At 39.8% G+C, this 27,409-nt stretch overlaps 10 protein-coding genes across 10 annotated transcripts; 2 read left to right on the top strand and 8 right to left on the bottom strand.

Annotated features, from left to right (window-relative positions):
• Positions 1-59: 59 nt before the first annotated feature.
• Positions 60-2,766, bottom strand: I206_102435 (uncharacterized protein; the record flags this gene model as incomplete). The annotated part of the gene is made up of 10 exons (XM_070202560.1): positions 60-356; positions 412-546; positions 603-1,117; positions 1,180-1,378; positions 1,445-1,602; positions 1,656-1,889; positions 1,954-2,194; positions 2,242-2,329; positions 2,384-2,559; positions 2,623-2,766. 10 exons carry the CDS (start codon positions 2,764-2,766, stop codon positions 60-62), a joined length of 2,187 nt encoding a protein of 728 aa, XP_070058661.1.
• Positions 2,767-3,088: 322 nt separating this feature from the next.
• Positions 3,089-4,310, top strand: I206_102436 (uncharacterized protein; the record flags this gene model as incomplete). The annotated part of the gene is made up of 5 exons (XM_019154545.1): positions 3,089-3,409; positions 3,469-3,831; positions 3,902-4,010; positions 4,077-4,136; positions 4,195-4,310. 5 exons carry the CDS (start codon positions 3,089-3,091, stop codon positions 4,308-4,310), a joined length of 969 nt encoding a protein of 322 aa, XP_019011948.1.
• Positions 4,311-6,449: 2,139 nt separating this feature from the next.
• Positions 6,450-8,906, bottom strand: I206_102437 (uncharacterized protein; the record flags this gene model as incomplete). Its single annotated transcript, XM_019154546.1, has 2 exons — positions 6,450-8,254; positions 8,363-8,906. 2 exons carry the CDS (start codon positions 8,904-8,906, stop codon positions 6,450-6,452), a joined length of 2,349 nt encoding a protein of 782 aa, XP_019011949.1.
• A 379-nt stretch (positions 8,907-9,285) lies between these two features.
• I206_102438 (uncharacterized protein) lies at positions 9,286-10,487 on the bottom strand (the record flags this gene model as incomplete). Its single annotated transcript, XM_019154547.1, has 2 exons — positions 9,286-10,110; positions 10,191-10,487. 2 exons carry the CDS (start codon positions 10,485-10,487, stop codon positions 9,286-9,288), a joined length of 1,122 nt encoding a protein of 373 aa, XP_019011950.1.
• Positions 10,488-12,505: 2,018 nt separating this feature from the next.
• On the bottom strand, positions 12,506-14,383 carry I206_102439 (uncharacterized protein; the record flags this gene model as incomplete). Its single annotated transcript, XM_019154548.1, has 10 exons — positions 12,506-12,670; positions 12,741-12,919; positions 12,990-13,110; positions 13,194-13,314; positions 13,379-13,531; positions 13,606-13,728; positions 13,796-13,829; positions 13,923-13,968; positions 14,082-14,160; positions 14,310-14,383. The coding sequence occupies 10 exons, from the start codon at positions 14,381-14,383 to the stop codon at positions 12,506-12,508; spliced, it is 1,095 nt and encodes a 364-aa protein (XP_019011951.1).
• A 505-nt stretch (positions 14,384-14,888) lies between these two features.
• On the bottom strand, positions 14,889-16,683 carry I206_102440 (uncharacterized protein; the record flags this gene model as incomplete). The annotated part of the gene is made up of 5 exons (XM_070202561.1): positions 14,889-14,981; positions 15,064-15,293; positions 15,429-15,622; positions 15,677-15,852; positions 15,955-16,683. 5 exons carry the CDS (start codon positions 16,681-16,683, stop codon positions 14,889-14,891), a joined length of 1,422 nt encoding a protein of 473 aa, XP_070058662.1.
• A 946-nt stretch (positions 16,684-17,629) lies between these two features.
• On the top strand, positions 17,630-19,843 carry I206_102441 (asparagine synthase (glutamine-hydrolyzing); the record flags this gene model as incomplete). The annotated part of the gene is made up of 6 exons (XM_019154550.1): positions 17,630-17,798; positions 17,929-18,080; positions 18,156-18,687; positions 18,775-19,074; positions 19,160-19,262; positions 19,324-19,843. 6 exons carry the CDS (start codon positions 17,630-17,632, stop codon positions 19,841-19,843), a joined length of 1,776 nt encoding a protein of 591 aa, XP_019011953.1.
• A 121-nt stretch (positions 19,844-19,964) lies between these two features.
• On the bottom strand, positions 19,965-20,365 carry I206_102442 (uncharacterized protein; the record flags this gene model as incomplete). The annotated part of the gene is made up of 2 exons (XM_019154551.1): positions 19,965-20,051; positions 20,132-20,365. 2 exons carry the CDS (start codon positions 20,363-20,365, stop codon positions 19,965-19,967), a joined length of 321 nt encoding a protein of 106 aa, XP_019011954.1.
• Positions 20,366-22,374: 2,009 nt separating this feature from the next.
• On the bottom strand, positions 22,375-25,259 carry I206_102443 (uncharacterized protein; the record flags this gene model as incomplete). Its single annotated transcript, XM_019154552.1, has 5 exons — positions 22,375-23,926; positions 23,985-24,190; positions 24,272-24,377; positions 24,489-25,102; positions 25,170-25,259. 5 exons carry the CDS (start codon positions 25,257-25,259, stop codon positions 22,375-22,377), a joined length of 2,568 nt encoding a protein of 855 aa, XP_019011955.1.
• A 285-nt stretch (positions 25,260-25,544) lies between these two features.
• On the bottom strand, positions 25,545-26,761 carry I206_102444 (uncharacterized protein; the record flags this gene model as incomplete). Its single annotated transcript, XM_019154553.2, has 5 exons — positions 25,545-25,727; positions 25,796-26,135; positions 26,193-26,358; positions 26,421-26,622; positions 26,684-26,761. The coding sequence occupies 5 exons, from the start codon at positions 26,759-26,761 to the stop codon at positions 25,545-25,547; spliced, it is 969 nt and encodes a 322-aa protein (XP_019011956.2).
• Between the last annotated feature and the right edge of the window lie 648 nt (positions 26,762-27,409).

A 27,409-nucleotide genomic window follows, 5' to 3' on the forward strand; every position in this document is an offset into this window, starting at 1 on the left:
GTATGTGTTATGAACAGATGTAGTATGTGAAATGCAGAAAGACCTTCCCGATGCAAAGCTTATTGGCGCAAACTTCTTCGGTATTTTATAAAGGCGACCAGATTCTCGTAAGCCTCTTCGCCCTGCGTCCTAAGCTGTCTATTCTTTCGCTTGTCAATTCTCTTGATTTCCGCTCGAACTTTAGCTACTATACCGCTTAAGCTCTCAAGGAAACCCCCAGCGACAAATACTGGTTTGTCGTATGGTCTGGTCTCATCGGCGTAAACATCGATGATAGCGTTCAATACGGAGATGAGGATGTCAGGCGTGAGGGTGGAAGAGGCTGTCAAGAGCTGCAGGAGCCATGTGCCAATGACCTGAACAGAGGTGTCAGTATGATAAAACAATCGGACACATGACCAATGGACTCACTTGATTTTGTTCTACCGATACATTCTGTCTTGCGGCAAGAGCGGAAAGCGCTTCGATGACTCTGGATTTCGCTACATCTGATCTAAGTACACGTGTGGAATCGATCAGAGTTTGTATATGATCATTTTGGATGTCCTGAAACGCGTCGGTCAGCTTAAGGTCTTCATTCCAAGCCTTTTGCGGTAACTCACTAATACGTTAGGGGCGACCTTCACTGTTCCCCATATACAACCCAAAGCCATCTCGAGCACTTCGACACGCATTTCCTGACCCTTCATATTCAGTGCATCAGGCTCTGAACCTATAGCACTTATAATGGCGAACATGCCCGCCCATAGCTGCTGCACTGGCACGGTGCCGCTTATTTCTGCAGATTCGCCGCCCGAGGGTAAAGAAGCCGCTGTCGTTAAAAGTAGATTGTTCAGCGCTTCTAGCACTCGCAGGTGGAGTACGGATAGAACGGAAGTTGTTGGTGGATGTGGAGATGGCTGGTTATTCGTTGGAGGAAAGGATAAGGCAGTGAGCTGAGAGAGCGCCGTAAGTCGAGAGGGGAGTTGCAAGGTCCTCAAGAGGTGAGAAAGGGTTGCACCTGGGTTGACAGTGGGGGAGAGTATAGGTTCCTCGACTTCCAACAAAGGATCTCTACCCCTTTCTATGAGGTCTTCGTCTGCTAAGATCTCATCCATATCTTCATCTTCATCGATTTCTGGCGGTTCATGCGGACTGTGTCAGCTTGTCTGGCTTCCTCGGAAGACATGACCAGCTTACCTTCATCTTGAGCGATAGCCTCAGCAGGATTGAGAGGAACATCTTCCTCGTCCTCTAAGCCAGCACATATATCCGTCAATACCTCTGAAGCGATGACTACCGTGGTCAGACTTCTTTCACTGCGTTCCAGCGATAACTCAGCAGCTGATCTATGATCTGTCTTGAGGTCTTTTCCAAGGTTTGCAGTGCCTTCCTTGGGCTGTGACCAAAATATGTCAGCTCTACGTGGCAGTGGCTGTTATAGCGATATCAAAGTGGAGCTTACCACTTGTTGCGCAAGGCCCAATACCTTGTCTACGACATTTATTAGGTTAATGTCCAGCAGACCGTTGATCAAGGGAAGTATAGTTCCGCTGGTCAAACCTGTGATATTGACCCTTTCGTCCGTCCTCGATCCAGCAAGGACGCAATTTCGAATGACCCCTGTTTTGACCATTTCAACACAGTCCGCGACTTCAATCATCTGACACACTCACCAGAGACCAAAAGTCTTCTCAACAAAGCCCTTCCATCCGGAAATTCCTCCTGTGCGGTACCGTTAATCTCCTTGCTTTTGCCCTTGCCGTTCCTCGACTGAGCGGCATAGCTGCTTTCTACTGGTGTGTGGTCCTCTTCAATCATGCTTATAATGGTCTCCAAAGCATTCGGATAATTGACAATGGCTTTTCTGAAAGGGGGATTGTCTTGCGTTAGGGAATATAGTGCTTGAGCTGTAATAACGTATTTCCGTCAGCCCAAGCGTAAGACGGGAGACGAGCCGAAGATAAAACGTACAAGCTGCGAGGGAGACACCAAGGCCAAGAGATTCTCTGCCCGCCAACACTTTGATTAGCAAGCCCTCACAGCCAACAGCATTTACAGCTTGAAGTGTTTTAGGGTTGGCTTCTGCTAAACTCCATAATAGAGAAATAACATTTTCAGCCAGCGAGAGAAGGTGTTTTCGAGCTTGAAACTCTGCATCCGTAGGTTTGACACCTTGAGGAGCGGTAGCGAGGGAATCGATGGTGTTTGTGATCTGGGCGGACGTCAGCTTTGGCCAAGTCAAAATCGCGGGCAGCTTACCTTGCTTATGAGGACAGTCAAATGCGACATAATACCCTTGTTGGCCATTTCACCGCATAATTCGTGTCCACCATCAATGGCAAGATTCCTATTGAAAGATGTCAGACGAACTTCAAGTCTCATACAGAGGTATGAGTCGTACCTGAGGGCTCCGGAGGCCTCGACCAACACCTCGTCCACACTGTCCGATAATCTTTCGATCAATTCACCAACAACATTTCTACCTTGAAATAGCCGTCTAGTGGCAGCGTCGTTTTGTATCAAGTTACAGATTGCAGCACAAGCCCATGTTCTATCTGCGTATTCTGGTGATTTGAGCTAAACGTAATTGATATTTCAGCACAAAAGGGGGCATTGGTAATGATTGCAAATGCAGCTCACCTTATTGAGAATTGGTAACATCTGCTTCTCCTTATTTGGATCCGCTTTTCCTTCGCCCTTCCCGCCGCCTAAATGAGCATCAGGTACTCTCAAAGGATTATGTCTCCATCCTTGGGTTTTTTTCTTGTATTGAGATTTACCCATTATGGCGCGCTTTTGAAGTTGAACTAGGTATGTTACAGAAATGTCAAGAAATGAAATAATTTTTGAAAATCAAAAATCAAAATATAAAATTCAGATGGTCAATGTTGCGTAAAAACCTTGTGGGCAAAATGCGGGGTGAAACCCATTTACAGCCGTGGGAAAGTGGAGGTCAACCTTGCAGATTCACGTGGTAATCTGTGTTTATGATTTTACTTTGTGATTTTTGCAAAAAGTTGCAAGATTCCGGCATTAAACCTGTATAAATCTCATGACTTGATCAACAAAGGTTCACAGGTATCATCTGGATAGTGAATCATTTGCGATGGTACAAGCAGCACAAAAGGATACCTTCAAGACAGGTGGAGACGATCTAGATGATGGACTTGAGCTCGATCCCGACTTCTTAGCTGCTTCAGATGAAGAGGGTGATTCCGATAATAACGGAGGAGATGCTGAGGATGAAAACGAGGATCTGATACCGCTAGAAGGAGAGGAGGACGAGATTGCGCATAGTCCAATACCAGAAGCGAAGAAGAGGAAGATAGAGGATGTTGAGTTAGACGGGGAGAACGATGATGAGGAAGCGAAGAAAGCAGAAAAGAAGCGTAGGAAGAAGGAAAAGGAGAAAGAGAGAAAAGCTAAAGTAAGCTGACTGATGTCCGTGGATGATAAAAGTAAGCTGACAATGAGGACTTGATATAGAAAAGGCAGACGAAATCTGGAATAACGGATAGTACGATACCTACGCATCTCTCGACTGAAGATTTATCGAATATATTGCTAGTTTCGATAAAAGAGTCTTATCCTTCAGCAAGTCAAGTGGAGCTTGATGATATCATAATTCCTCAAGATAATTTGCTCTCCCCGCCAGACTATCCGCCGAAGAAGTCGGACGATCCGTTCGGTTCATTACAGGAAAGGATAGAGAGTATATTGAAACCTTTAGAAAAGAAGAAAATCGTTGTTGGACAGCCACAAGTCATAATTCTAGCTTTGTCTGGATTGCGATGCGCAGATGTCGTCAGAGGCGTGAGGGACGTTAAAGGGAATGGCGAAGTAGCAAAGGTGAGCTCAACTCATATAGATCACTGCTTTCTGGAATACCTAGAATGTGTTGACATATCTTGATATATAGCTTTTTGCAAAACACTTCAAACTTGCCGATCAGATCAAATACCTTCAACAAAAGAAAGTATCGATAGCTGTTGGTACGCCTGCACGAGTAGGCAAGCTCTTGACAGAAGGTGAGTCCGCGACATCTCAATGCACTTACCGATTCTGCTTGACTGACACATTCAACCCAAATTCAGGCGCTATCAAAATAACGTCAGATACCGTATTGCTGCTTGACATTGGGCATCAAGATAGCAGTCAGTGATTTTGGCATACTTGTACTTTGTGTTTGACTAATTATCATTGCATCCCTAGAAACCCGAACGATACTCAACTTACCTGAAGTTCGCGACGAACTTTGGAAATCAGTCTTTGCTGGCCAATCAAGGGAAACCCTCTTGAGCGGTGGAATCCATATCGGAGCTTTATAAAACGATCCAGGCGGGCCACGATCAGGACCAACAGCTTGGTCACGAAACCGGAAACGATTGTATAGTATACTTGCATTTCGGCATCATTATGCATTGATCATTATTGCATATATGTATAAGCCAATGTCATATCGGATCAAGACGTAAACACCGTCTGGCTTTGTGCTCGCGCACAATGATTGTGGGGAAGAGGTGGATTTTAGGTCCTGCGTCTGCTTCCTTGATAGCTACCGGTGACCTTCGGGAGATCGCGTAGGAGTAGGATTATCCGGTCGATTGTTGGTGATAGGACAACTAGGTATCAGATCTCAATCTTCTCAGCTACTCGAGTACAGCTTCTCTGTAACTGTCACTCAATTGATTGCACAGAAAACCTCATCCATACGTAGTGGCAAGTATAGCACCAGAAAATCGCATACATCGTCATTGCATTCGCAATATTGAAGATCTGTACATTCTCCTTATTTCACAGACTAAACACGACAAACCTACGATCCTAAAACACCATTCAATCCTTCAAAATAAGGGATAAATCTAAGCTCGAATATGGACTGCCAGCTAGCAAAGTAAATAGTAGCTAACTCAGGCCCCTCCACCCATCTTAGCTTCTCCTCTCTCTTGGTCAGTGGGAGGTCTTGATGTGTCTTTGGTTCCTAGGCTCGACTCCTTGGTCTGACTGTCAGAACCAGGGGAGAATTGGTATCCTTCATTGCTAGGGAGACCGATTGCATGGCAATAATCGGGGCCATTCAACGGCGCATATCTGCTTGTAGACCCTCTTAAAATTCCGTTAAGAGCCTGAATGGGATCGTATGGTTGCGTTGCCGTCGATTTTGAGGTTTCCTAGTCGGATATTGATGATGTCTTTTTTTCCCTCAACATTCTATCAGCCAACTTCTCACTCTGAAAACATTCAGTGTCAGCTTCCTTGTTGCAGCTGTCGCATTTTCTTTCAAGAAGTCTGTATCAGCTATAGAAAATAATGATACTCAGCAGTCCAATGGAAATTTACGATACATACGTATTTCCTTGAGTCCATGAACATTCCTTATTCATCTCAATGCAGGAGATACAGTCAGTTCTAGCAGGAGCGAGGTTGTGCTCTACCATGATGCTCGGAGAAGAATATGATAAGTGTGATAGTGAGGAGATAAGTACAGCGTTTGGTGATGAAGGTTAATTGTATCTGGAATAAGTTAAATGTTAAAGTGAAAAGATGAAGTGGCGAAGTCAGCGGCAAAGAAAGTGAGTTATATTTGTAAACTAATAAATACACTGCCAGGGCTCTTTATATATGTTAAACGGGTCTTATCAGACCACCATGAGTATGTAGTGACGAAATGTATCACCTTTGTTTATCAATCTGAGGCTTCCCAGTGATGAAAGGATGAAATTTGTGTGGAGCCTTACGAATCCGTCAAGAGCCGGCCGGAAAACTAACAATAGGAAGGTATTGAGAGGGATGAAAGGATAATGAACATCCATTCAAAAGCTCGTCATCAACCGGACAATGTACGGATATATCGATGAGAAAGGATTGCTGTATTTCATACCGATTTTACATCTTTTCGATGACTAGGTGAAAAGGTGCGCATGATTCGAAGCCTCAATCCCCTACAATAAAATGACCGAGGTTTTAACGAGATTGCCAATCCTACAAAACTCCTACAGCTCCAACCTTTGTGGTATTGACGGATATCACAAACAAAAGCAAGAGAGAAGGCAAAAGCCGTGACAAGCCAGCTTCGACGTAAGATGTCATAGATAAGGTAGAGTAGTGTGACTAGTTCATGGAGCGGCACCAAAAAATTGAGACAGCAGTGCGAATGGGATGTAGTGAGCCTCATGATTAATGTGTCAGGGACTTGAATAGTTTTATCAAGTCATCATGATACATACTTTAGGTACGTTATTCACAAGTCTGTCCTCCTGTGATTTAGTTATCTCTCGATGGATTTCCTGTATTCAGCTTAGTAACTTTTGTGCTCTGATTTGGCTATACTCTGGGATCAAATCGTACTCGTTTTGCTCGTTTATCACACCAGATTGCTGAATTAGCGAAATACATACATGGTTATTTAATGATTATGTTTAAGTTTAGCAGAGTGTTACAACACGTGAGGCAAAGAGAACTGAAGATTAATCATCTAAACCTGCATAACCCCATATACTTCTTCCTAAAAGATGTCCACAACCTTGTTTATGTGATCCAGTTTTTCCACCTCTTCCATCAACTTTTTCACCATCTGCACCTCTTCTAACAGGACCTTCACAATCAGGTACTGTACAAAATACACAAGTAGTATTATGATTTGAGAATCCATTTATTTCTTCAGATTCTAAAAGTTGTATATCTCCTATAGCTTGTTTATATTCATCTAAATATTCTCTATTAGATGATTCAGAAAGTTCTATCTCAATCAAACCAGCTAATAAATCATTAGGTCCTGGAACTTGATTTGATAAATTTACTGTTTCTTCCAATGTAGTAGGGAATCTGAATAACCTAATATCTAAAGGTGGTTTAGTTAATAAAGAAGATGAAGATGAAGATTTACTTGATGATCCATTTGAAGTTGAATTTCTTCTTTTCGATTTTGATATATGTCCATTCTTAGCTGTTGATGATATATTTGAGCTTTTATCTCCAGATGATGATTTAAATTCTTGAGCTCTCCATTCATCTGCTTTACGTCTTGCTCTTTCATATTTATCAGCAATATGAATTGCCCAACCTAGTAGTTTATTCAAACCTTCTTTCCAACCTTGATGAAATTCTTTTTCCCATTCTTCCACTTTATCTTTTGAAACTCCTGAAGCCTCACCACCTATACTTATACTTTTCAATTTCGGTAAAGGAGGTAATACCATATACAATTTATCAGGTGGAGGTATATCAATAATTGAAGTTGAATTTGACCCATTATTACTTGCAGATGAATTTCCTGTTCTTCTTGATCTATCACGTATTGAAAAAGTCGATTGAGCAGCAGATCTATGTCCTCTTCTAGATCTAGCTAATTCTATAGCTCTTTGTTGTTCTTCCATTCTTTCTCTTCTTGCTATTTCAGCTAAGATTTCCGCTGGTACATCATCATCATCTCCTCCATTTTGTATGCGTTCTTGTTCAGCAGCGATTCTTTGTGCACGTATACGATTAGCTTCTACTTCTGCTAATCGAGTTCTTTCTTCTAATTCCCAAGCTGCTATTTGTCTTTCTCTTTCTTTTCCTCTTGCTAATCCAGCAGTTACTACCAAACCACCTAAATCATGACATAATTCAGGTCCCTTTTCTCTAGCTGTGAATCCAAATAAATTCACATGATCCAAAACTAAATGTTCAAGATTGATGTATGTACGTAAAAGTGTAGTCAAATTGGTATCAATTCTAACGTTTGTAGTTGATATATCAAGATATTGTAATTTCGGAAATATCGTACTTGATCCTCTTGGATGATTTATTAAAACTCGTAATAAATCTCTTGATGGTACTCGTAATCTCAAATGAGTAAGATTTTGAGCTACAGGTGATGATCCAAATTTTGCTATACAATTTATATCGAAAAACACAATAGGTTGAGCGAATGTTTTAGGTTTCGTTATACCTAATTTTTCATTCAAAAAGGGATTTCCAAAAGGGCCGTGGCCTGTATATGCTCTTGAAATACCTTTATCCAAGGGATTATCTGACGCTGATGAAATTGAGGTAGGAGGTGTAGAATGTCCGGAATCATCCTCTGAATCGGAAGAAGTCTTATCATTTTCTTTCTTTGCTAAAGATAAATCGGCGAATGAGCCAGCTAATGAAGTTGAAGTAGAATTTGTAGCTGTAGGAGGAACTGTTGAACGTGGTGGTAAATCTTGAACGATTGACAAGTGAGTAAAAGTCGGTAAAGCAGGCCAACTTTTTGCAAGAGTTTCAACAGCTGTATCAAAGTAAGAGCCTGAAAAAGTGGAATATCATTTTTAGTTTCTATTTTTATTATGTACTTAACGTATCAAAAATCCAAACAAGAAAAAGTGAAGATTATAATTTATATTTTTTAACTTACCAGCTAAAAATTGATAATAACTAGCTTGTTCAACATAAGGTCTAAATCTCATTTCTAATTTTTTTAAATTTAATCTAGGATTTTCAAATAATTCTTTTAAATGATCTGGTGAAAAATTAGTTCCAATATTTAAAAATAAATAATTAAATTTTTTTGAATTAAAAGGTATTAATCTAAAAATATTATTTAAAATATCAATATCACCTTTCCAAGATTTTAAATTAAATGATTTAATTTCTTTTGAATAATTTTGTATTAATTTTAATTTTTTCCATAAAGGCCAAATTTGTTTTTGATTATAAATTATTAAATGTTTCCATAAATTTTTAAATAAAATTTCATAAAAATTTGGAAATACTTTAATTAATGATAATGTTGTTAATTGTTTATTTTCAGGTAAAACTAATGATAGTAAATTATCAATTATTTCAGGTGGTAATTTTAATAGTAATGGAATTTTTTCTTCTTTATTAGAATTCAAACCTTCCTCTTCTTTCTTCAAATTTAAATTATTTGAAGAGGAAGGTTTGATAATTACAGACATCTTTCCTGAAATTGGTTTTTACAACCTTCAAAAAGAAAAGGTGTAATTGAGATATATGGAAGAAAGAATCAACAAAGTTTGAATTGCTATCATGCGTTGGGGTAACTTGACTCCACCAGCGATCGAATTCGGTTAAACCCGTCAATCATCAATTGGGTGGCAAATATTCCCAAAATATGGCAAATTGGATTTTTAGCAAGACCCAATGGAATAAACTGAAGAGAACAGAAAACATCGTTGCATATCGTTAAGATCGTATAAAAATTGCAGGATATAAGACAATTGATTTATTGTATATGTATATGTATGAATGCTGATATTGACCCTTTTAAAAGGGTATAATAACCATCTATGACAAATTACAACAATTGATCGTAAATCACAATGTAGTTAATCTAACAGCCCTATTTCTACCTCTTTCAACTTGTTCTTGCGATTTATCAATAAGAGTTGACGAAGTTTCCTTATTTGACCAAGCAGCTAGAACCATCTCTTCCGTACATATACCCAATTGTTGATTCGGTATTATAGTACAATTGACACTGTTATTACTACTTCCACCAGGTGAAGCAATCGAATCATCTGTCATGGATTCATCTTCTGTTGAAATCAAACTTGGTGTATCGATTTCTGAATCCTTTTCCTCTCTGTCGCCAATTAGAGTTAAAGAAGTGAAACCGAAACCACAATCTTTGTTTATTGATTCCTCTTCCTCTTCCTCTTCTTCTTCGGCTTCAGGTTCTTCAGTTAATTCTTCACAATTATCCGAAATTGATCGTAAGAGATTAGCAAGTGTTGCAGAAATCGATTTATATCCTTCAAATTCAGGATGTCTATCTTCATCAGGGGATCCATTTGATCTTGATTGTGGACACATTCTAGCAAACATTTGTCTACGTCTTTCCATACAGATTTCCCATTGTCTTTTCTCTTCTGCCTCATCTTCGTTCTCCTCTCCGTTTTCCGAACAAGATTCAGTAGGCGGTGGAGTATTTAGAAAATATGAATCGACAGTGGTATCTTGTTCATTATCCAATTCTTCCAGTTCATCGGCATATGATTCAGATTCTGATATAAAACAATCTCGAGACATAGATAGACAACGTGATCCCCTTTCAGGCAGAACACACTCTCTTTCGGCTGTACTTGGAGGTTCAAGTGGGGTACGATCGTATTCGTCGTGAGAATAGGTGTCGTGAGTGGACTGGAACGACATATCAGATCAGCAAGATGTCCAAACAAAATACATTATATTATGCGACGCGGATGATCGTTGATACTCACGGTAACCGCACAACCATTCATCTCACGCCATCTAACGCATTTCGTCCTCTTCCAGCCAGTCTCTCCACTGGCGCAACTGGAAAAGGAAGTCGAACGAGATCCTCCGGGAGTAGGTGCTGAACTTTCAGGCTGAGGAGTGACAAAGGGCGATCGAGAAGGAGAAAGACATGATCTGAGTTTTGGTCGAGGTGAGATTACTCTTGCAAATGGAGGATTAGGTAACGAAGTTGATTGTTGACAGTTGAACGAATTCACAAACATCGTTTGTGCTTGATCTTGAAGTTGAGGTGGATTCATTTTGTCGAGATGATGTTTTTGCTAGTGCAAATATATGTGATTTTGATGATGAGGCTGTGTAAGTGACGGATGTGTATAATTGGAGTTAAAAAAGTTTCAACTTAGATTTACTCTAAGTATCGGTACTCGTTGATGTATTTGCCTCCTCGATCCAATCTATGGATCTAGTTGACTTGGATCAAAATGATCAACCAGCGGATATTACTGATTAATATTCATCTTGGTTTGTGGATTTGAAAGAACAGGGTTGCGATAAGGCAAGAATGATAAAAATTATTGAAAGATGTGATATAGTCGCACGGATGTAGAACAAACGTGTATCTGAGATAAAAGGGATGTGAGATATAACACAGATCGCGCAGTCTAGCGCAAGTGTGTCAACCTAAATTAGAGACATCAAATCAGCTATTTAAATTAGATATGATGTTGAATGAGGAATTAGACCTACTCAAAAACCAGTTTCTATCAAGTCAAATATGATGAAACCAGATGATGAGTGAGTGTTTCAATTATAAAAGGTGATTAACGGTTATATGAATAATCGTTTATCGGTATAATTCGGTGTGATTATTATATTGTGATTGATCGGTACTGAAAGGATGTTTGAGTGCAAGGGAAAAAGGTGCTAAGGAGTAAAGATATGTGTATGTTTGATGGTATATGATTGATCGACAAAACGTGCAAAGGGGTTATCGAATTTGTCAATTATAAATTGATTATATAAGGATGATGAGGTATTACTGAGTTGATTCAGTTTGAAAGTATATAGTATAAAGGGTTTTGTAGTGTTAAGGCGTTAAAGTGTTGATTGTTTATTTTGACTTTTAGCACGGATTCTCTTTTCTGTGTACTTTCTCGAAAATGATTGTGTTGTTATTATCCTTCTAATTTGATCGTAGTTTAAAGATTAAAAAAACTTAAATGAAACGAATCTTTTGTTCTTTCACTTAATATTCAATCGAATTCTATAACTTGTTTTGAAGGTTCTGACTATAATCTCAAAGTTGTAAATATCGTTGGGTTATTGATTTACCGGATTGTTAATTATCTGAATCGGCCGATTTATACCTATTTAATTTGATTTTTTCTTGTAATAAGTTGGTTGTGTTATTGATGATCTGCGTGTAAAGTATGAAAAGAACACCCGAAGGCGAACTTTTTTCCTTATTCAAAGAATGATATTTTGGTATAATTGAAAGAATAAGAAGGGGGGGAAATATGTTTATTAATGTTTTGGTTTGGTTTGATTTGATTTGGTTGGAAGGTTTAGTTGTGTAATTTAGGCTGTATTGAAATCTCTATACGAGGTAAAAAAAAAGCCTCATATTCCTTACTGACTTACTAGTACTAATTACTACTACTATTTTTCTCAAATTCCATCCATAACAAAACGTCAGAATTTAAGGATAACCTAAGTTTTCGAGCTAAAAATATCCAAATATTTTTATTTTTTTCTCTCTCTTCTCTAATAGTTTACGTTTCAATTTCAGTGGCGAAGACAACAAAAAAAGGTACACGAATATATGGGAATTGGGAATTTGTTTTTCTCATGATTTGGAATTTTACTCAATTAAGTAATTTTGTTGGGATAAGTAGAATTTCCCGCCAAACTTGACGGCGATTTGGTAAAAACTCCAAAACGCGTATTAATTCAACAAAAAAAGTCGTAATGTTCTCATTTTTACACTTTGCCACAATTGCTTTCACCGTGATTCGCACTTTTCAATTAACAGGTCAAGTGAAATCAGTGGAATCCCATAACTATGTAATTTTTGGCGTTTTTGGTAGACCACGAATATTCAATGACATACATATACATACATGTTTTGGCTTCACCCAGTCAGCTAGGATGTATGATTTGGCAATCACCGTGAAAGGCGTTCTGTCTGTAACTACGATTTACATAACGTCGCAATACTGTGATCCCGCTGAAAAAGCTACCCGCCTTTCTCCGCATTTTAAAACATTGCTAATGCGGGGTAATCACCGAATATAACCTATGACAATAGTACTGCCTCTCAATGCTTGGTCATAGCGTCTTTTATTCTCAAACAACATTCTAAAAGCTGTAATTCTTCATCTCCTCCTTCACATAATCCTTTATCACATTCTGCTATTGCCATTGCGGCTAATGATTTGGGTAAAGCCGGTATCGTAGGTAAAGGAATAAGTGCATCATGTATCTATAATAGCAACAAATGAATCAGCATGTCAATTTAAGGCGAATCACAAAATGCTAATGCTTTGACTTACCTGCTCTAACACTTGTCCGGCGCTCCAACCTTCTCTACCTACTCTCTTGACCGCCGTTCGGACACCTTCAAAGCCACCTGTACCAAGTGTCAAATCTATACCTTGATCTTTGTCGACTCCCATTACGCTCAGAAGGTATGTTATCAGATCATCAGGTACAACTCCGGAAATCTCGTGAACTAGATCGTCAATCTATTGATAAGCTATTCAAACGACTATGAAATGTGGAAAGGATACGATATTACTTACTTGATAATGCGAATATTGGTGTGGGCGGTTCAATCGCACCGTGAAGCCTTTGAGCAGTTTGTAAATACGTTATAGCTTTTCGTAAATCTCCACCGGCCAATTGCAGTATAAGATTTAATACCTAAACGGCTTTGAAAGTCAGTACTCATTTATGACTTTGAAAAGATCTTGCTGATATGCAAATATGATCAGAATTTGCCTCACCCCATCCTCAGCTTGTACACCTTCATTTTGAGCTATCATTTCAATTCTAGCTTGTGTACTATTTTGAGCTAAAGGTTTGAAACGAAATTTACTACATCTCGAAGCTAATGGTTCAATGATCCTAGAAAAAATAAGTTGTCAGCTTTCCCCCTTTTTGTAAAACAATGGCAAAATGTTCCACATACCTTGTCACGTAATTACATACAAGACAAAATCTAGTTATTTTTGAATAAGTTTCCATTATTCTTCTTAATGCAGATTGAGCATCTTGCGTCATAGAATCCGCTTCATCTAATATAATAAGTTTATAAGGTGGTGAAGGATATATCTTTCCATCGCTACAACGAGATCACATTATATGAATTTAAGCCTTCAATGGTTATCCATGACACTATTAGTAGACTAAACTCACGATGATTTTCCAACATGTCGTGGAGTTTCCCTTGCAAAAGTTTTGATTTTCTCTCTTACTACTGATATACCTCTTTCATCTGATGCGTTTAATTCCAATACTCTTGCTCGGAACAAATCAGGCCTACGATTCGGAGAACAACTATCAATACATAATACATCATAATTCAACTCTCGTATACCTGACTCACCCATAAAGTTGTCTAGCAAGTGCTAAAATCGTACCTGATAAAAGCAGACGTCAATTACACCGGAACAAAGTCTTGATAACCAGGCCAGTCTAAATGTTCTTGATATAGAGGAGGAAAAATGATTTACTTGTCTTTCCTGTCCCAGGTGGACCATAAAATAACATATGAGGTAACTGGAAAAAAGCATAACTGTTAATTGATATTCCTTTTAATTCTGATTCCGAACAAGCTGTTTGTGTATTCGTACAGAATTACAGTGTTCAAATAGATTAGCTGAATAACTCACATTGGTCGAACTCAAAGCTTTTTTCAAAACAGCTACAGTATGTTCTTGAGATGAAACATCATCTATCGTTTTTGGACGACTAAAGAGAAGAAAATCAAAGTCAATATGAGATCTTAGCAGAGAAATATCCACTAAGGAGTAAGACTATAACTTTGATATTCCTACTCGAACACCTTACGTTTTACATTACAAGCCAAAGCCTGTGATTCAAATTTACGAATAACTTACTATTTTTCTACCCAAGGTTGAAATTTTGGATCAACAGCCAATTGACCAGTAGCTTTAGGTGCAAAAGTAGTCATTCTTTTACTCTATAACTTCTATTATCTATTCTCTGCCTTTCGTTTAAATACCCAGTAGATGAGTTCTAGCTTTTTCCAGTATGGAAGAAGGAAAAGGGAATTCAATATAATATTGAAAATCAACTTTCTGGCGGTTGACGCGACTTTCAACATATATTCGATCGAGATTCATGTTCAAGCGCGTCATCCTCCACTTCTTTGGTCCAATACATGAAATGAAATTGATTTCTTATCTACTTAATATCCGAAGTATGTAAGAGAAATTCTAATGTAGGATGATTAGCAAATGCATAAGAAGTAAAACTACTCAACAACGACAACGATATTGACACGTTAGAGTGAATATTCTGTACAAACGATTAGGAAAAAAAGAAAAAACAACATATGCTATGAAGATACAAAATCGTATAGACCATTCAAGGTAAAAATTCAACAATTTACAAAAGATAAAAGAAAGGAAAAATATAGTTGGAAAATAACGAATATGGAATCAACAACGGAATGACTACCTGAATTCGAATGTACTGCTACTCCTCTGAGGTACATGCGTAAGAAATAATTCTTGAAATGGTTCTTGATTTAATGAATGGAAATAATACTAAAACAAATGAAAGAATTACACATAAATTAGCCTGAGATAATCCAGGCAGCATAATAACGACTACGATGCAAGAACTCACTCCTCGAATCGTAGCTTCTCCTCTTGTTGGAGATTCTCTGATTTTACTTGTACTCTCTCTTCTTCTCGCTCCATCTGGTCTTCGACTAGTATCCGCTTGACTTGATCCACGTCTGATAATTATTGGTGCAGGTGGACCGAAAGTAGTCCGAGGTGTAGAAGGAGAAGTAGGTGTAGGAGGTTCGGGAGGAGTCAAAGGTGGTGATAAATCAACTAAAGCGTAATAAAAGCCTATAAAAAATTAGATACGTTAGCATTATGAGGGATAAACATGACGAACGGTTTGAATCGATAATCGTAATAGATCTGATAACGAGAAGGCAGACCGGCATGATCGGCATGGAAATTACTCAAAAAGTCACTCACCAGCAAAAGAAGCTCCACTAATATCTCTGACTTTATGATCCGGAACTAAGAACTTCTCCTTGATCCTTAAAAACACAAAATCCCTTTCTTTCGCTTTAATCTCGCCTTTTGATCTATCGGGAAGAGGATCTCGCAAATATAATTCAGGTTTGACCATATCCATCCTTGTTGATGGTCTTCTAAATTGTTCGAATCTGTCGTACAGATGTCAGCTCTGTTATAGCAACGACGTGGTAATCACAACTAACCGTCCGAAATGACGAAGGTCATCATGTTCAGAAGCTTGATATCTAGATCCAGTGATAAATCCATATTTCATACCTATGATTTCTCCATCGAAAAACGTAGTCAAATGAGGATGAGAGTCGGTCAAATGTGAAATTGATAAATAGCCCGATACGTTTGATTCAGCGAAATTGACGTCCTACATATTGGAATATGAATATATCAGCATTCATCCTGATTTGTTGACTGATACAGCAAACATCGAAAGTCTTTCATGGGAGTGACCTATGATGACACTCACAACAAACTGAATCTCTACTTCGTATGCACTTCTTCCACTAGTCTGAGTACCTCGAAAGATACTTCCGGGATATAGAGCTCCTCGGCCGATGGAAGGTACTCTAGCTGTAGTAACATCTAACAAAGGATTAGGTGGTCTATCAACTTCAATATCCGTGTTATCGCTATCTCGAGGCGTACTGATCCGTTCGGGAGTGGAAGGTAATTCCGTTGAGATATTATTCAGTGATGTTCTGGGAATAGTAGTTCTCCATGGTCTAGGATGATGAGTAGGTAAAGATCTTGATAATCCACTTGAATCAGGAGATGATGATGATTCCAAATGATTTCTATGTAGATTTGATGGAGAAGGTGTATTTTCTCTAGTAGAAGTATTTTCTTCATCATTTGAAATTATACTTTCAGTTTTATCATTTAATTCAATACCTCTTAATCCTAATCCAAGATTTGATGATACATTTCTAGTCAAATTCATTGATTCTCTATTATCATCAATCTCCTCTTCAGTATATTCACATGCAGAAATTCTTCTTCTAGCATCAGGTGTATTCATACATCTTCCACAGATTCTTTCGATAGGATCACTAAGTACTACTATACCTTCATTTGTACCTGTACTTGTTGATGAACCACTATTGATATTGCCCAATCCGCAAATCGAACATTTAATCACCCCTTGAGGATGACTGTTCGAAGGCAAGGGGTTCGAAGGTGTTGATTCTGTTGGCATGTTGTTTAGTTCGGTTCGTCATACGGTAAAGTAGCAATGAAGCGGGAGTATGGATGATATCGTTGAAGGCTGTCAGGAATGATGTTGAGGGTTTGAGACAGACGCTTGCGCGAAGCGATCTCGAGCGAGTCACGAAAATAGTGGTGGTAGCTTGTGATGAAATGAGGACGATGCTACGCTGGTCGACGTGCTACCCTTCCCAGAATCAAAGTGTATGAGTGGGTTAGGCTAGGTGGGGTATGTAAGATCTACTTGCGAGTATGAGATCATGTTTTGGGAAGCAGTATGATATAGTGATGATCCCCGGTACGATTACCGCCGCTCTTACCGCATCATATCATGAGATCAACAAATTACCTCATCAGGAAAGTCATAGGAAATGATAACATTCCATTGTCAATAACGCTTGATCAGTGATCAGTCCTGCTGTCGCGCTTCTTGTAGACAATGACAGGCAAGCATTTTCGATTCACAGCCGTTACGCCAGGTATACATGCATATTTTGGACAAATGTCGTTGATAGATTGGTTTCATAGATGAAATAGCGAGAGATTACACCTTGATTAAGAATGATGTGGCATTGATATTCGGGACTTTCGGACTCGAGTCAACAATGTTATCACTAAATGAGATTATAATTAAGCGTAACCCGAGGTCAGTGCGGATCAACCGGTCCTTAGAGCTCGCGACTCAACCAAATTCATACAATTAATTGGTTAAAAGGGAAAAAAGTCGGATCAAGCGATAATTTCCAGAAACAATTCATAATAAATCATCAAATTGATTTCTTATCTTTCGACTCATAATTGATTAAGATACATATCTATCATAGTAAACTATTATCTTTCAGTAGAATCTATTGTTCAATCCCTCAACCATCTGATCACTTCAAATACGCTTTAGAAGCTGTTCGTCAAACATAAATAACGCTTAAACCAAATTCAAAATGTGTGGTATTTTCTGTTGTTTCAACAGACAAGGTGACTTAGCGTCTTACAGACCAAGAGCAATTGCTTGTTCGAAAAAGCAAAGACATAGAGGTCCAGATTGGTCAGGATGTTACATGACCAAAGATACTATTATGGTACATGAACGATTGGCTATTGTCGGTGTTGGTGAGTTATAAAATTTCAGTTTTTATAGTAAAATCACGCCAAGACGGTCCATGCGCTTCCTTTGATGAGTCATCATAACTTCCTTAACTTTTGGGGAATGAATGACATTGTTAACCTTTCTCACTTGCAGATACTGGTGCTCAACCTCTTGTGAGCGAAGATGATCAGCTCGTTCTTGCCGTCAATGGTGAAATCTACAACCACCTTGCTTTGAGAAAAGGCTTGAAAAACCAAGATGCTACCTTCAAAACACATTCAGATTGTGAAGTCATTATGCATTTGGTAAGTTGGACTCGAATTGTAATGTCTCTGTTCGCCAATCGTTTGTACTGACTCATCTGTCTCTTGATCGTCTAGTACCGAGAACACGGTACCGGACTTTGTGCGATGCTCGACGGAATGTTCTCCTTTGTATTATTGGATAAATCTGTTGAACCACCTAGATTAATCGCCGCTAGAGATCCTATCGGTATTACAACATTATACATGGGATACCATTCTTCCGCCCCAGATACAATTTACTTCTCTTCCGAACTTAAAGCAATTCACGAAGAATGTGATAACTTGATTGCTTTCCCTCCTGGACACTTTTACGATTCCAACACTAAGCAATTAGAAAGATATTTCAAACCTACATGGTGGGATGGTGATAAGAAGGAACTTGATATACCTCACAACGAAGTGGACTACAAATTGTTGAGAGAAACATTGGAAGCTTCCGTTAGAAAAAGATTAATGTCTGAGGTACCTTACGGTGTACTTCTATCTGGTGGTTTAGATAGTTCTCTGATAGCTTCTATCGCTGCTCGAGAAACCGATAAATTAGCGGATGAGCATGAGAAATACAGACGGGAAAGGAAACAAGCTATCGCTGAGGGTAAATGGGTCGGTGAGTGTTATTTCTGATATTTAGCTGTGAAGCCCACACCACCCGCATTGGTTTGAGACAGTAGCTAATGCAATCTTACTTATTCAGGTGAGGAGAAACCCCTCGCATCATGGCCTCAACTCCACTCTTTCGCTGTCGGTCTTCCAGGAGCTCCAGATTTGATAGCTGCCAAAAAAGCTGCCGATTTCCTCGGAACTGTACATCACGAATACACTTTTACCTTGGAAGAAGGTCTCGACGCTATCGCTGAAGTCATCTACCATCTCGAAACCTTTGATGTCACTACTGTCAGAGCTTCTACCCCTATGTACCTCTTATCGAGAAAGATCAAGGCTATGGGTGTAAAGATGGTGTTGAGTGGTGAAGGATCTGATGAGATCTTTGGTGGTGAGTTGAGATCTGCGTCTCGCTCCAGCAGTATTCCATGGCCAAACGAATTTATGTGCAATGGAGCTGATTGGTCGAATTGCAGGATACCTCTACTTCCACGCTGCGCCAAACGCCAAGGATTTCCATGAGGAACTAGTCAAGCGAGTGAAGAACTTGCACACTGCTGATTGTCTCCGAGCCAACAAGTGAGTGTTTTCAATTTGGCTACAACGGGAGGCAAAATGACTGATGGTCTTTTGTCTATAGATCTACCATGGCCTGGGGTCTTGAAGCACGAGTGCCTTTCCTTGACAAACAATTCCTCGAAGTTGCCATGAACGTGGACGCCAAATATAAAATGTTCTCAAAAGGATCACAACAAGAAATTGATTCTGATGGTAGACCTAAAATGGAAAAATACATTATCAGAAAAGCATTTGATTGTTCACCAGATGGAAAAGCTTATTTACCAGATTCAATTCTTTGGAGACAAAAAGAACAATTTTCAGATGGTGTAGGATATTCTTGGATTGATGGTATGAAAGATCACGCAGCTTCTGTTGTTTCTGATGAAAAATTCAATGCAAGAGAAGAAAGATTCCCTGATTCAACACCTGATACAAAAGAAGCATATTGGATTAGAGAAATTTTTGAACATCATTTCCCAAGTAAAGCTGCTGCTTCAACTGCTGTTAGATGGATTCCAAAACAAGAATGGGGTGTTTCTAGTGATCCTTCTGGAAGAGCTGTTTCAATTCATACTGCAGCTTATGATAACAAAGCTTAAAGTTAAAAACTTAGCAACCCCTTATGACATTGTAAAAATTTATAGATTGAAGTTTATATACTTCATACATGCATTGCATATACAGTATAAATTGATTCTTGGTAGAACTATAAGCTATCATCTAAGGTTGATTGGCATTACTGTTAGCCGTTGTTTCATCAATCGCTTTGACATAGTATCGACTAGAAGAACGATTGTATGTCTCGGCCTATGTCCACCTTGAAGACTGTACCAAGCATTGATGTGATAATTATCACCCGATTCCCTTTCAAACAACCAATAACTAACTCTTTGCTTTCGCCATTCCTCAAATGTTGACTCTGGAAACTCCACGCAATCCGAGTCGGAAACACCTTCAACGCTATTCTTCCCATTATCAGTTGTTTTGATCCATTGCGATGTGTTTCCGGCAGGATCCTTAGACCATAGGTGATAATGATTGGTTAGAGGATTTCTATAAAAAGATGGGAAACCTGTGGCTCTTGTCTTGTCTGCAGCAACTTCGGATAAAGGAGTTAACATCGTGATAATTTTACTTGGTTTAGATTTGGGGTCTTTGATAAGTTGAGGTAGGAAAGTCGGGCTTACAAGCGAGTGTGAATTGATAGAATGCTGGTGAGAAAGATAAAAGTTGATAGAACAGAGGGGAAATCAATTATTTCTTGATTGTACTATGTATTTAGCATTTTTATTATCGCTTGCACAAGTATTTCACATAGTGTGATCGTCATAGGGTCAAAGGATGTTGAACTTCTGAATCTGTAAGGAGGTATAATGACGAATTGACGTGAAATCGATGAAGATAGTGGCGGAAAGACATGAATATCTGTCATAGAATGACATGTTGTATCTCGATTTCGTCAGTTCGCTACTAGTAGAGTATAAAAGCAGATCTTTTCCGGATTGAGCGGATTGATTATTGAGCGATTTCTTCAATCTGAGCTTCGACTGCTTATTTGTAATATGCGTCAACTCCATTTTATACACTGAAAAGCTACTCTACATACTTTCTTGGAAGTCACTTAGGATAAAATTTCGTCACCAGAAGACAAAACGATGAAAGGATGAGTGAATTTGATATCCCTTCATTCTATAGCGCAGTTGAAACAGGATGAATCGAAAAAGGGGCAGCACAAAATAACATAGGTCATGCACTTTATCAATGGAATTGCTTGCCAAAAGTGGGGAGACAGTAATCGTCGTGATGTCATACGATGACATGAAATCAGAAAAAGAGTGTCAGTTGTTATGTCATTCGCCACAATCGACTCGATTTGTTCCTTCAACAACCACCGCTTCACCGAATCGATGACGTTCCTCGTACACCAAGTGGCGTATATCAACGGAACGTCCAAAAGCAAGATGAACGGATTTCGTGTCGAAGGCGTAGGCGAAATATAAGGCGAATGGGCGGTTGAAAGGAGAAGGAAATTGAGTCGTAAAATCGAGTCGAACAGATTGTTGATGACTCTGGCCCCTTTCAGGTATAAATTGTAGCCCACAATTTTATTCTGATCTACTTTTCTTCAATCAGTTCCAACATCCAGTAATCACAGGATAATCAAATTGACAAGCGAGTAATCAATTCTTCAATTCCAATTCTATTCACAAAGCTCAAATCCAAATCGACATGAGCGAAGCATCGACCGCAACAGTTCAGTTTGTCGACCCAATCACTAGTATCGGTAGCGACAGATGCATCGAGTGTATCGTAAGGGAGGTGAAAACTTGCAAGAAACCACATGTCTTTGCCGAGTGAGTGAGCTTTGTCACAGAAACGATGTTCTAGAGCCTTTTACTTTCGAAGCCATCCCGGTTTGCCGTACTGAATCTTGGCTGACATGATTGATTATTTGTTTGTTCTGCTAGTTATTGTTTCTCGTGTAAAAGGTCGAATAGAAGTTGTGGTTATAATTCCGCACGACACACACAGTATCTCGCTAAGAATCGAAGCGAATTGATTTCGACAGACGATACCGAGGAGAGTAAGAAGGCAAAAGCAGCTGCCAGTGAAGAGCAGGAAAATGACTCGAACACTGGAAAAAACAATAGAGATCACAGAGCCGATTATAAATCCTACAATACTGGCTCCTCCGCTGATCCTGGATATGAGGGCCCTTTGACATCCGAATATTTGAAGGATGCGTTTACCGGTTTGCCAGACCCGGAATATTACCCAAAACACGGGCACACTAGCTGAGATATGCGAGACGTTCTGAAGTATTATTAACGCATATTGACCCTGGACTGGTACATCGTAGACTAAGTGAAGAGTAATAATGATATAGGGATTAATTAGATTTATCGTTGATAATGTTTCGAGATGTGATATATGCAGTAATTATGTTAAAGTTGACATCAATTTATCCTGATTGTCGCATACAAAGAGTAATGGCGGCGAAAGTGCATCGTACAACAAAGAGTCGTGGGAAGGACATTACATAATGTATACATAGTATTGCTAACATAAGATACATACTGTGCCCTTTGGTCATGTAACAAATCACCAATAAATTACATTCTGAAGAAAGCTACCTTTTCAATTTCAAACTTCTTTCTACATCTTCCCAATATTTCTCTCCACTTCCTTTGGTTCCCGTATCATTAATGAATTTTATTATCTGACTATTTGTCATTTTATATTTCTCTGCTAAATCTTTTATCCTCTTTTTATATTCTTCTACACTTTTCTGTATTAATGATTGACCTTTTGCAATTTTTTCCATTCTTTCTCTTGGATTAAGTGGTGGACTTTGGGCTCTTGTTTGTATAGCCATTGGAGCAGGTGATGAAGAAGGTGTAATTCTTTCGGGTCGAGGAGGAATAGAAGTTTCTCTAAATACCATATCTGGTCCATTTATACTTTCTCTATTCCTCTTTCTACCACTATTTCCAACTCCACCAAGGGATATCCTACTTTTATCCAAAGTTCTTCGCCTGATTATTTGATCATGTAATCTCGGTTTACCACTTGGTAGATTCGTCGAGGTTGATGAAGGTGTGTTCCTCCCTTCAATTTCTTGACGTTGTGGAGTTACCATAGTCGATCCATCTTGTATTACTTTTTGCTGTTCAATATCAGGAATAGGTTCACCAGCCGGAAGTGCTCGTACATTGACTTCCAATTGGAAGGGAAAAGACATCCTTGTAGACCCATTGCCCTCGTTCGTGGATCCAGCATAACCTTGCAGTTGTGATATTCGTTTAGGCGGACTCAGTACTATATGTATAGGTGAAGACTGAGTATTTTGTGTGGGTAAGTTCAGACGAGGAGAAGCGACCTGTTGAGTTAGATTTGGATTTTTAGCTGACTCGGGCAAGATAACATCGCTGTGCTCGACATCCACTCTGACTGATTTTCTAGGCTTCTCATGAGTTGGTTCAGTCTGATTCTGGGGCGTAATTTCATCGGATTTTGCCGGAGCTTGAGCTTTGGCGAAATCAGCTAAGATGGCTTGGGTGGCTTCTCCTCTTTGACTCTCCTCTTCGGTATTGTTGTCCGTCTCCGCCTTGAAAGCAGGTCTAACGGCATCTTCTTGCGGAGTTCGTCCGTCGATAGCAGTATCGACTGCCGTAGCTACAGATTGGACTGGGGGAAGTTGACTGGCCGAGGGTAACAAGTCTGTCAACGATTCTTCTTCGTGCAGATCGGTCGGTCCCGTGACTGTCTCCCTAGAAGTTGAGGCCTCCGTCACAGGCTGGGCTTGAGGTGCAGCAGTCCGATCATCGGGTGGATTATGAGGAGCATTGGATGTTGTATCACGGGTGTCGCCCTGTATCGGTCGCTCCAGTTGACTGGAGTGCTGTGTTTGAGGATTTGTGACTGATTCTGGTGATTGAGAGGTAGCCGACTCAAGAGCTTTTTGTGTTTGATCTTTGGCTGTGCTTCCGTCAGACGCTACCGCGTCTTGACGAGATTTCTTCTCTATCACGCCGGAACCACTGTTCTCCGCGTTGAGCGAGCTTTCGTCATCAAGCTCAACAAGTTTCCTCTTTCGTGCTGGTCCTTGCTCATTCTCCTCGGGAATTGCCCCAGAAGTACGAGATGGTCCGGCTTCGCCCAACAGAGGTGTCGATTGACTGCTAACATACCAGAGGACGCCGTCAGTAACAACGAATAATATGTGATCAGTATGCTCACCTGGTCGACTCTATCTGCTCTGCACTAACGGTCTTAGCCAATTTCGTTTTCTCTCTTTCCGCTCTACTCTTTAATGATGCATCTACTCCAGCTTGGATGAAGCCCTTCACCCTCCTTTCGAAGATGAGACCGTTCTTTTTGAATCGTTCGTGCCATGATTGAGCAGTATGTCGGGAAGCGATAGGATAGCGGGCTTCCGCTGCGACCTGGGATTGCAGGTTAAAACTTGTCAATACCCAAATTTCCTGAAGGCTTTTACATATATATATACCCGGGAGAGCACTCACAAGGTTCTGATACGTCTTCCTACTTGCCCACGAGCCTGCAGGATGGTATGCTGCTAAGTATCTGCACAGGAAGTCGTCGTCCTGAGGGGTATAGTCTACTCGGGCCCTGTAAGAATCCACGACATTAGCTCTGACAATGGCCCCGTGGTGGGTTGCGGCATCTTTGGGCCAATTCACGGATTTAGTCAACTCTACAAAGCAGACAATCATTACTCACCCTCCCGTAGGTCTACCAGGTCCCTTCCCCTCTTTGTGATTGACATCATCCCCTAAAAAACTCTCATTATCCTCATTATCATTATCTAACTTCCAATCCATCTTCTTCTGTTTAAGACAATTATCTACCCAATCTCTTTCAACTATCTTCTGCCAATGTCTATTATATTTTTGTTTTTCCATGTGAACCTTTGTAGCGAATTGACTTTGTTCATCTACAACTAATAAATCAGCTTGAGCTCTTTTATTAACTCCTATAGCTCCAGCGCATTCTAATTTATCAAGTAAAGAAGCTTGTGCTTGTTCAGGAGTTTCATCTTGTTCCCTTGCTACATTAACTGATACCCAAGCTTTTAAAGGTCTGAAATTTTCAAAAGTTGAAGCATGAGTAAACATTGGTGAAACTACTGATAAATCTTCTGGTTTGACTAATTTCTTTAGATTATAGATATTGGCTATCCAATGATAAGGAGTTAATATTGGTTGAGGGAGATGAGGATAAGTTTTAGTAAGAAAATCGGCATGTTCTTTCTCGGTCTTGTAAGATGGATGAGAAGGGTTGACCAGGAGAATCGTTGAGCCTTCTCGTTCAGTTTTGATAATCCCACCTAGCTCCTGTAATAAAATCAACTGTATTCAGTACATTTTGTTGCATCTAAAGAATCGCGAGAATGTCACTGACTTTTATCTTCCCACTGATCAACTCAACCACCTCTTCAGAGAATTGCTTCTCCGCAAATAGGACTGCTTGATCTTTAAGTAAAGGTTGCATTATGCCAGCAAGCCAACGGGATCAAAGAAGACTACGAGGACATGCAAAAATCAAGTGGAACGATGAGGGAGTAGGAATAAAAAGCAAAAGAGAAGCTCTTGTTACTTATTCATCACTTGAGAACATTGGTGACGTTTATGTGTTTGAAGTTGACGCGGTTTTTGATTTTGTACATCACAATTTCAGGAACAGATTGTTTACCCAATTCAGCGTCGGGCTGTGGCCATTGATCCTGTCATGCGGTGAGTCTACATACAATTATCTACAACAAATGAAGATACGGAATTACAATGTCTCGTCAAAAGGCATCCATCCTCTACATTTTTGGCTACCGCACAAGCATTTCGTCCGTCCAGCCCCATCTTCTATAACGTTTTGGCGGTCTAATTGGGCGGCTAGATCGACAGATCCAGAAGCGTTGGCATAGTCAAAAGTCAATTCCTCACCCACTCGGACGCCCCTCTTGGTCTACAAGATGCAGACTTATCAGCATGGCTAAGTAAACGAAGTAAGACGAAAGACGTCGTTGAACTTACGAAAATAGCAGCTCTAGGTAGACTATCTATACCCCATCTCACGATTTGAATTACACAATTTGGATCGCATGAATGATTCAGAAACCTTCCAATATTGCCTTTGAATCTAGGATCTATGTGCCATGTCTTCCCCGGCAATTTCAACGAGAGGATATGATTGCCTTGTCCTTCTTCATGGACTCTTTGATTGGACCACCTTTGTCGAGCTTGATCAGTTGTTAGGTATTCACCTGCATATAGAGATACAAAACACCCTTGTGGCAAGTCATCATGAGTTGTTGAAATGTAGAACAGACCCAATCCTACACCAGACGACGACGGTCGTATAGTCGTCGATATTCTGGACATCGCTATTAGTTTCGACGACCTTCGCATTTTGTGAAGCTTCAGAGCTCACAGTACACCACGTTGGGTCAACCTATTGGCACAATTACCAGAACATGGGCAAATGGGTGAACATTCTACTAAAGGTAGTCTTTCAGGTAATGCTTCGAGATTCAACAGTTGCCTGTCGATGTCTTTATGATCATCGCAATTACCGCTTGGCATGTAATAGAAATTACCTGAACAGCAGGCCTAATCAATGTTTGTCCATCACTCGAATTACCTGCACTGCGATACTCACCAAAATCACTCACGCAGTCGCAAGTAGCCCCATTCTCAACTGTGCATATGTTCACGGAAGGATGGTCATCGTGATTTGCAACGCAGGAGCAAGTGTATGTCTCATTTGTTGAATCCTCATCGGACTCGCCATCTGCAGAGCTTGATTCTGGCTCGTATGTTGTCACAGGTGTTCCATCAGGAAAGATCGAGTCGGTTATATACTGCTGATATCTGTCAGTATGATATCATGCATGAACAGCCAGGATATTTTGTATGACGAACAAGTAGGAATGATCCCAAGTGATGAGTGTCCTCAATAGGTATCCGGAAAGGTTCAAGTCCTTTAGATATATCTTCCATTTCCACCTGGGGAAGTGCTCGTAAGATTCAAACACGTGATTGATTTTACTTTTTTGAGTTTAGATTCGTTTCTCACGGCCGGCAAACGTTGACGTTATCATCGGATCATATCCTTTTGTAACCAAAAAAGGTTAATCATAAATCCCTTTACCCTTGAGATCGGAATCGGAATGCTATCATCAGGATCAACACTTTCGCAGCTTACCTTGAAAGACTGAACTAATGAAAAGGTTGTTCTATTTTTGTAATGCTAAAAAGAAATTTGTAGAAAAGAATAGAAATTTCGCGTATTTGATGGACCTCCTCCACTTTTGTATACGGTGATAGGTAGGAACGACGTCAGTCCTGGGGGTTTATATCATACGATTGGTTAAAACCAAATGTTTTAAAAGAGGCACAGCCTCACTAGTCTTACCCGAATTAGTAATTAAACGGGTCTGTGTGTTGATTACCCTGACCCGACATTGGACCTGAAGACCGCAGAAGGGCTGCGCATTGACGCGAATTATACAATCAGAACACGTTATCCAACAAGACAAACTAAATCCCTTCCCATGCAACTATAACTAATAACCAACCATCATACATAATCAGCCATCTACTAAAAAACCAAAACATCACTCATCTCTCATCTCTCTTCTCTTCTTT

The sequence above is a fragment of the Kwoniella pini genome, chromosome 3, assembly GCF_000512605.2.
Source record: "Kwoniella pini CBS 10737 chromosome 3, complete sequence".
NCBI classification, from domain to species: Eukaryota; Fungi; Basidiomycota; class Tremellomycetes; order Tremellales; family Cryptococcaceae; genus Kwoniella; species Kwoniella pini.